Source organism: Perognathus longimembris, chromosome 6 (genome assembly GCF_023159225.1).
Source record: "Perognathus longimembris pacificus isolate PPM17 chromosome 6, ASM2315922v1, whole genome shotgun sequence".
Lineage (NCBI taxonomy): Eukaryota > Metazoa > Chordata > Mammalia > Rodentia > Heteromyidae > Perognathus > Perognathus longimembris.
Window position 1 is genome coordinate 27,733,449 of NC_063166.1, and position 9,508 is coordinate 27,742,956.

General features: G+C 42.1%; 1 protein-coding gene across 1 annotated transcript; it reads right to left on the reverse strand.

The window, feature by feature from the left end:
* Window positions 1–1,753: 1,753 nt before the first annotated feature.
* Edn1 (endothelin 1) lies at window positions 1,754–8,711 on the reverse strand. The gene is made up of 5 exons (XM_048348469.1): window positions 8,255–8,711; window positions 6,467–6,635; window positions 4,777–4,935; window positions 4,472–4,585; window positions 1,754–2,983 (listed from the first exon to the last, which is right to left on the reverse strand). The coding sequence occupies exons 1-5, from the start codon at window positions 8,316–8,318 to the stop codon at window positions 2,881–2,883; spliced, it is 609 nt and encodes a 202-aa protein (XP_048204426.1). The 5' UTR covers window positions 8,319–8,711; the 3' UTR covers window positions 1,754–2,880.
* Window positions 8,712–9,508: the final 797 nt, after the last annotated feature.

Consider the following 9,508-nt stretch of genomic DNA (forward strand, 5'->3'; position numbering starts at 1 on the left):
CCTTAGTGGCAAAGGAAGTACTCATTAGCAGGGCCCTCTCCTCCCTCCCCCTACCAAAGGTCACCACTCCCAGTCCAGGATCTGATGGTCACTGGAGTCCAGACATCAAAGCTCTACCAGGTCATTGATGTGAAGAGAGAAATCTGTCCTAAATGAGCTTCCAGAAAGCTTGCTTCTGATGGAAAACCAAGTATTTTCCCATCTGTTCATTCTCCAGGCTTGCGTGGATCTTGAGTACTGCTGGAACATCTCGCTATACATTTGAAAGCCATGAATTGCCTGTAGACTTCCCAAGTTACTTACTGCTAATCTTCGTGCCCAAGAGAAACTAGCTGCTCTATATCTTTCTGAAGCAGGACTTATGAGAGGAGAGGACTTAAAAACTCTAACTGATTCAAGAACAGATCCTTCTTTGCACTCTTCTTAGATGTGTTGTTCTTTGAATCTTTTTTTTCTTCATTAGCTTCTCCAACTCCATTTTCCTCTTGAATGTATTAGACCCACATTTTCTATGCTCAGGCCTTCATTTTCTTTGTACTACTTCAACATCTTCATGCAATCTCAGACTTTTTCTTGGAACTGCTAGAAAAAGAAAAGTTCCTCCATTCCCTTGTTGAGTACATGGGGAAATTCCTTATGCCAGGAGATTGAATTATTAGCTCATGAGTAAACGGTAACCAAGTTCAGGCCAAGCACCTTATTGAGGTGGGAAAAACTTTATAACCTTGAGAACCTCACGCTGAGAAACAGCTCATTAAGTAAAGTGAGTTTTATAAGAAATTCTCCAAAGACAATAGACAGTTCTTAAAAAATAAAAAAGCAGAAGAGGAGAACGCATTCTGGTGCAGAAGAACTCTGCCCAGGGTACTGACCGTGCATGCCTGAAGACTGTTATTTCATATCCTTCTCTCCCTACCCCCACCATGTGTCACTGTTAGGTCAACAATAACCACCATTTGTTGAATGCTAGGCTTTTTTGTTTTTCAGCTCCAATTAGAGAAGGGGGGGGGGTGAAGATTCTCAAAGGCTGATCAAGATTCTATGAGCTTTTGTTGGTAAGGACCATACTGTTGTGTTAGTGCCAGTGGTTACCCAGGCTAGACAAGGCAAAGTAGAGATGAGGCTAGTACTACTGTAAGGCAGGTGGCAGAGAATCAGCACCTGCAGTCCTTCATGGCACATAGCCAGTCACAGGCTGTGAAAGAGAAATGGTAGTCAACGTTCCTTAATAAATAAAATACTTAATCTGAGCAAATAAAAAAGCTATGGGGAGCCTGTGCTTGCACTGAGCCAGCCAGCTTTGCCCTGACAGCAACCCTGGTGTGCAATTATGTATAATTAGGTACCTTTGGGGGTAGGGGGTCTTCTTTCCATTACTTCCTTCAGCCCATTAATAAGCAGAAAGCATCTCTCAGCACACCATCAACTTAAACTGTTGGATCCTGCCTAATAGCCTCAGCAGTGAAGTTAATGGATGAAATCCCTAGAGATGTGTTTTTGTTTTTTTCAGGTAAAAGGGAAGGAAGAGGCTGCCATCTAAGACGGGAGTTAAAGATGGTCTTTGGTTTTGTCTTTACTGCACTCTAAAAGCAACTTTGAAGACATAGATCAAGTTCTTGTTTTAACTTCACAATTTTTCCTTCTAATTGCCTCCTTTCTATGAAGGTATCTTTAAGGATTCCCTCATCCCACCCATTGGCCCGCTCCTTAGAAATCCCAGAAATCATCTGACACATCATTATAGTAGGGAAAATATTTATTTTCTAACACCATTACCTTGATAGGCAAAACAAAGCATGTTCTCAATTTCATTCAGAAATAGATTTTTTAAAAAAAATACATAGACCAATATGGCCTGCCCAGTCATATATTCAACATGGTAAATATAAGGAATAAATTGTTTGAATATAAATATCTATAAAAAAATAAGTACATCAAAATTCAATCTAACCTCTTCCATTAGCCGGTGACATAAAAGAACATAACTTTACTGCTTTAAAGCATAACCAGACTTTCAGTATCTTTCATAAACAACCTTATTACCATTGTGCTTCCAAAAATCAAGACAAGGGAATGTTCTGATTCAAAGATCTTGTTTCTTATGGATCAGAGCCAGTAGTAGATGAGCATAAAATGTTTTATCAACTACTGACACCTTGAGCCAGACTTCCACCAGACTAGGATTTAGTATGGGGTCGGCTGGGGTGGGAGTGGTGGCAGAAGGAGACAGAGTTTGAGGAAACACTAATTCAAGGTGAAAATACTTCTGCCAGAGTGCAATTACAGGTGAGGTAGACTCATGAGACACATCCTGATTGACAGTAGTAATCATTTCTTTCAGTTTTGTATTTTACAACTTAAAAACAAAAATGTCCTTTAAAAATAAAAAGAAACCCTCAAATGTTTGTCCTTCGAGTATGTTTTCAATTTGTGCATTCCTTAGAAAAATCTTTGCGTGGACTTTGGAGTTTCTCCCTGAAATGTGCCAGGCGCCTGAGTCAGACACAAACACTCCCTTAGGACTTTCTTCAGAAACTCCACCCTGGTGTGGAGTCTCTTTCCTCACTCTGGAGGTGCCACCCTAATTCGAATGTCATTGTGTGTCTCTGTGCTCTCAGAGGTCCATTGTCATTTCCAAACAGCAAGAAAAGACAAAAGCAGTTGCCACCAATGGAAGCAAATGGAGACATGCTGAGGGAAAGGGGGTGGGGGTGGGGGCCTCAACCCTTTCTGGAATGTTTGGAACAAGGATGTCGGTCCTTTGCCAGTCTAGAGCCAGAAGTGTTCTGAAGCAGACAGTTCTCTTGCTCTGCTTCTAGCCAGCACGGATCTGGATCAGGAGTTGACCACAGGTGACAGCTTCCGGCTGGTGATCTGTCATCAGTGTGCGCGGTTATGGGTCACCCTCTGCTCTCTGTAGAGCTGGGATTTCAACTTTGCAATACGAAAAGATGCTTTGATGCTGTTGCTGATGGACTCCAACCTATGAGAAACCAGACAAGAGAAAACAAAGGTTATTGTTTTGTTTTTTTAAAGACAAGAAATGACTCCTTGGCTAAAGAAATGTCTAAAATAGAAACTGGTATAAACATTCTAAATTTGGTTCCTGAACTCTTACTACTGACCACAATAGCATGCTACTGCATGATAAAAACATCAAGAGATACCATTACCACTATGGGGGAAAAAAGTCTACCCCTTATACTTAGGATGGGGGAGACAGATCATAGGGTTCTGTGTAGAAGAAATTGACACTAAATATATTTTTAAATAACAAGGAGATGTTCTAATATCTTCAGTAACTTCACTCTAGTCCCCACCATTATAGACAAACTCAGCCCATTGGAGCATCTTCTAAGTTACATAAGAAATTTAAAGTAACAATTTGGATATGGAAATGAAGACAAGATACCTACAGGTAGGCCCAAAGAACATACTTTGGGGTGATTTTTTAAAATGTTTTTACAGGCCTAATTTTTGTTTGGGTTTGGTTTGATTTTTTTCCCCTTGCAGGAGAAAGAAAGAAAGAAGAACAGTAACATTAATAGTTGACATACTACAAAGGCATAGAAACAATAATAATTCCAGATCCTTTCAGGAACTGTGACCTAAAAAGGAGCTTTCCTAGGATGGGTCAAAAACACCTGAGGCAGGTATGAGGGGAGAAGAGCTAAGGCTGTCCCACAATGAGTAAACACCTCAGAAATTCTTTAGGACTAACAAGCTTGGGCTCAGAACACTGATCATAGAATTTCTTGGCCTTGGATTTCTCAGAACAGTTTCCCTAGACCACGACAGGGAAATGTAGGACACGTAACACAGCTGAACAGAGGTTTCCTCCCTCCAGCCTATGGGTTTCCAAAAGTTTAGGATTTCAAAGTTTCTGTACCACAGAGCTGCTCAGAGCTACTGGGCGGGGTTTGGCTAATCCAGATCTCTATAATGGACTAGGAAACCAGACAGCCTTTTGTAATGGTACTGGCTCTCCCCAAATACATTTCCCTGTTTAAAAAGTAATGGTAGGAATACACCTGAAAAACAGCATATCCTAAATCTCACCAACCATACCAAATGGCTTATATTTTCCCTTTGGCTATTTGACTAACTGCTACTTTTATGAAGAACTCAATTATCCCTGACGTTTTGAGTTTAAAGAAAACAAATGTTCTCTTCCTGAAATGAGTTTTAATTTTACAAGGAATTACATGGACACAGAGAGGAAAAAACTGAAGTTAATCAAATGATACAGCTAGATAAATCTACCTATAGATTCCATAGTGTTGGCTGAAACATAGTGGGCAGAAGTCAGTGTTCAAGGCCTGCATGAATGGGAGCGATTCCTTGGTCTGTTTAATCTACAGACTATTAAGATCTCCTTTGCCACTTTATTCTAAGCCTTTTCCAACTTCCACAGGAAGTTCTGAGGGATTAAGTCATTAGCACTGATGACCATAAAAGAAAGACCTCTTACCTTCTCATTTTTCTTCCTTCTACCAACTGCTGATGGATACATTTCTTTCCAAGTTCGGAACACCCTTTTCCTTTCTTGTGGTTACTCCAGTCTTTCTGTGTACTATCTTGTACCCTGTTAAAATACAAGGAAAAACATTTCATCAACGATGTTTTTCAGATTCACTTTAACTGTCAATGTTTCTGCCTCTCTCTCTCTCTCTTTCTCTCTCTCTCCTTCTCTCCAAAGCAAGAAAGTAGCTTCCTAAGAGGAGGGAGGTTGAGAGACTATACTACAGATTGAAAAGCAAAGGTGTTTTGACTCACCTGAGTTTTTTTCCTGCTTGGCAAAAATTCCAGCACTTCTTGTCTTTTTGGTTAGCACATTGGCATCTGTTCATGTGGTCTACTGCCTTGGGAGGGAATAAATCCTTCAAGGATCGCTTGGACCTGGAAGGGCTTCCAAGTCCATAGGGAACAACATGCCTATTGTAGAAAGACAGGAATCAAAATTATTAGCATAAATCATCTTCTAAATGACACATTCTTTGGGGACAGTTCAGCTACTGGGCATACAAGGAGCTAGTCACAGAACTGTTGTAAGAGTCACTGTAATCAGCAACATGCACCCAGTGGGTGTACCCACTGGGGAAGAAATCAGTTTTTCTGATTCAATGAAATTGCATTCCATATCAATCATTTACAAAGCTTAATCACCTAGCAACATTTTTGTCCAAAATAATTACATCTCTATTTTGGTGTCTGTTTTGTTATTTTCTCCTTCTATTGAGCATGTCTTCTAATGTGTGGTTAACAGCTACTAAGACCAAAGGTTAGAGGAGTAGATATGCTTTAATGTGAAACCATGACTCAGAACATTCTTTTTCAAGCCTATTTTCAATTCTAGTCATACATGATAACTCTAAAAGAGCTTCCAGGGGAAGACAAATATTTTTACATTTCGTCCATGACTTGATGAAATCATGTCGCTATAGAAGGACTTGTGGCCAAAAGACTGCCCAATAACTTACAATATGACCATTCTGACATGAAGAATAAAGTCAGTTGGGCTCCAGTGGCCCACACCTGTCATCCTCGCTACTCAGGAGGCTGACATCTGAGGATCATAGATCACAGCCAGCCCAGACAGAAAAGAGACTCTCCAATTAACCACTCAAAAACTGGAGGTGGAGCTATGGCTCAAAGTGATAGAACCTTGCCTTGAGCAAAAGAGCTCAGGGACAGAGCCCAGGTCCTGACTTCAAGTCCCACAACTTTCAGGAAAAACAAAAAAGAATGAAGTCTTCTTGGAAGTATACCTTTTCAGAGTACTATTAGGCTCATGTTTTTTAGGTTTGATGTAATTTGGGTTGACTTTTGGTCTTTTGTCATAATGAACATGGTAGGCACAATATTCTTGTTTATGACTAATTTTAATGGCAGAACTAATGCTTGGGACAAGAGGGAAAAAAACTGCCTTTGTTTGCTGTGGAGGTGGAAGAGAAATGTATGGACTATATTTGTATTTATTTTTTGAAATGAGGCTTTTTCTAAAGAGAAAAGGTAAAGGGGAAAAAATGTACCAGGAAATCATTCCTGCACAAGAGATTTCAACATTATGGGTTTTAGTTTTTCTATTGGTAAAACAAAGGGGTTGGATTGTGACTGCCTGTAATCTTTTCTGCCTCTCCAAGTGCATGAAACTTGGGTAATTTTATTTCTTGAACCTGGTGAGATCACACCATACCACATAAGCACCTGCCAGGTGTGCATAGCTTTTGCTTGTCCTCAGCTCCTTTCAACTACCCCATAATGAGTAAGTAGCATGAGCTTTAGAAAAGCAGACCCTCTTCTTAACTGCTAAGATGCAGTACCCTAGTCAGGTACTTTTCTGTTGTCAGAAGGGCTATCCTCAGGATCCAAGACAGAAGCTCCCAAGAACAAGAACTCTAGTAAATGCTCAGCCAGCCAGAGGTAATGAATGACTATAGAGTTATGATGCCCTCTAGAGACTCACTCGGGAGTGTTGACCCAGATGATGTCCAAATGGCAGAAGTAGACACACTCCTTATCCATGAGGGAAGAGCAGGAGCAGCGCTTAGACCGGCGGGGCCGCCAGGGTTCGCTAGGAGGGGGCTTCTCCCCTCTGCTCTCTGCTCCAGTGCTGAGTTCAGTTCCCAAGGCCACTGTGGAGAGAAAGAGCTGGTCAGTGCGTGATGCCTCCTCAGTGACATACCAGATCACAGAATATCCACCCAAATCTAGCAGAGCCCTCAGTTCAAAGCAGATGAAGCATGGAGCTGCTCTTGGCAAACTACACAAACAGAAGGAAAGGGCTATTTATTTTTCTCCTTAATAGGACTTCACCTTTACCCTGACTGGCTTCTCTATCTGTAGGGAGGTTATACAAATGCAGAAGAGATAAAACACCCGAGAAAGGGTTGTAGCAGCTCCTCTTCAAGGAAATGTTTGGGAACGCTGCCTTCGGGGAGAGCTGAGGCCACTTCTGCTTGACACTTAGTAGGACCACCCAACCCACAGTGGGTTCAAATTGGTGGATGACTACAGAGTCATAAATTATACTGCCCAATCCTAGCATGGGAGACACTTCCTTTCTATCTTTCTCGAAGAGGTGCCTTCCACTGCACACCTCATGCCAGACACAGAGTGCCCCAGAAGACACACACATACACACACACACACACACACACACACACACACACACACCTCTGCAAATCACGCAGAAGGCAGAGCACTGGAGAATAACTAGGAAAGGAAAGAGAAAGTGACTACAAGATGCATCTCTAGTGGGAGACTCCACAGAAACCACCCGGGCGCTGAGAAACAACCAGAGCCACCCAGTTAGGACTCCATGAAATTTGAATTCAGAGACCTTGGAGCGGTATCCTGTGTGTGGGAGTGGGGATCCCCTGTCCCTCCGCCCTGATACAGCTGTGTCTTGCCATTGACTAGTTACCAATACAGCTTATCTGCCCAATTTTGGACATTTCAAATGATCAGACACATTCCAGGATTTTCATTCTTTTGGCATCCTTTCTCTCTTCCCAGGGTCAAGAAAGGACAAAGGAAGAGCATTGACCCTTGAAGGAAGGGAGGCAGCGGCAGATGCACACATGCTATCTAAATCCTTAGGCAGCCAGCTCCCCTCCCAGGACAGGTGACTACAACTGAAAAATAAAGATCGCACTGCTTTGCCTGCCAAAAATCTGCCAAATGAAACCTAAAGTCAATAATGACAAATTAAAAAAAAATTGCTTCGCCCTGAAACTGCCTGGGGAGTTTTATACAACATATATTTTGCAGGTGAGTGTGCTGTTCCTATATCATTTTAATGACCTGGAGAAAATTCCTTGGCTTTGAGCTAAAATGTTTAAATATTTTACAGGTTAGCACACAATTAAAGCAGTGTTTGAATAAGTTAAAAGTTTCCAAATGTACCATGTTACCACATTACCTGCATAAATACATGTATTGTAAACTAACTTATAGCTGCTCTATATCCTTCTTGAGTTATTTTTCTTAAAGCCAAGGAAATGCATCCTGGAATAATAGTAACAATAATGATAGGGATAAGTAAGTTATTTTAAATCTCCCTTGTATTTAATTGCAGCGAACAGTATCCAGTAGAAAAATTTTATTTCATTTTTCCACTGGAACACTGGTAGATTTGAACAATACTTGCCAGGCACTTGCTATCTCAGGCTGAACTAATTAAAAAAAAAAAAAAAAAGAAGATGGATCAGAAAAGATGAACATTCAGAGATTTCCAAACTCGCGTGCCTACCTGTGTCTGGAGCTCCGTGGACAGCCAGAAACAGCAGAGGAAAAATCATGGAGAAGCAATCCATTCTGGAAAAACAAAAAGGGTCACACTCTGAACCCAGAGGCAAATGAAGAAAACAGCGTCCGTTTCCTCCAAGCGCTTGTGGCGACTGCGATCGCAGGCTAAGCCTTCAGTCTAAGTGTCTTCCCGGAGGAGAAAAGGCGCTTTCTGCCCGGGGAGGGCCGGCGGTGAGAGCCGAGAGCCGGCTGTGAGCGAGAGCGCACACGCGGTGCGGTGTGGAGAGGCAGCCGCGGACTCGGAGCGCTCGCCCTGGCGCAAATGGAGAAGCGCGTCTGACTTGGACAGCTCTCCGCCGCCTTTTTATATTGAACCCCTATAGAGTGGGGGTAAACAGGTCCAACTTTATTCCAGCCCTAGACAATGTTATTGTGCTATTAGTCACCAAAACGCAACGTGCAGCCGGAGATAAGGCTAGGCTCGAAAGGAAATCACTGCTAACTTCAGAGGCAGACGCCCGCCCGCCGTCTGACAATTCAGGGGGCAGGGCTATGAAAAAGAAAATACCCATTAAAGACCTTTCGTAAACCTGCCCGTGCAGTGCTGGAGTCTACTTCCCCTTCCAAAAGCTGCCAACCCGAGCTCAAGAATCAGAAGAGGTTCTCCAGAAGGAAAAAAAAAAAGTCATACCATTGGTATGAAAAGTATGAGCTACAGTTTCAATAGATTGTATTGTGTGCGGGGGAATTTTTTTTCATTGTTGTTTGCTTCTTTTTCCTTTTATGTCTGTCTGATTTCTTAGTCTCGATCAAGCAGGAGGACCCTCTCCCTTTTTCTCCCTTTTTACTTCTCCCTGCCCCCCAACTGGGGGTCAAATTAGTTTGGCAGATGATTGTATTTTAACTTCAAGGTGCACTCGAACTCCCAGGCTTTAAAACAAAAAAACTAAAAACTAAAAACTTCTTTACATTTACCCTGAGAAAGATCAGTGAATGATCTGTGAAGGAATTGAAACTAAGAAGAAAGCATAGAGATCTATCAGACATATACTCAGATTCTCCCCTGAGCATCCTATTTAGAAGAGTACCCCCCCTCCCCCATTCTTTTTTGACCCCACTTACCCTGGCTGTGGGCCCATGGTCAATACCAAGATCGAAAGAAATGACGGGAGAGGAACGCCAGGGGGAGATGATGAGCTACCGGGGCTGATGTTTATTAGGACACAAAGTAAAAGCCTTGACTTTCAAACCACGGAGG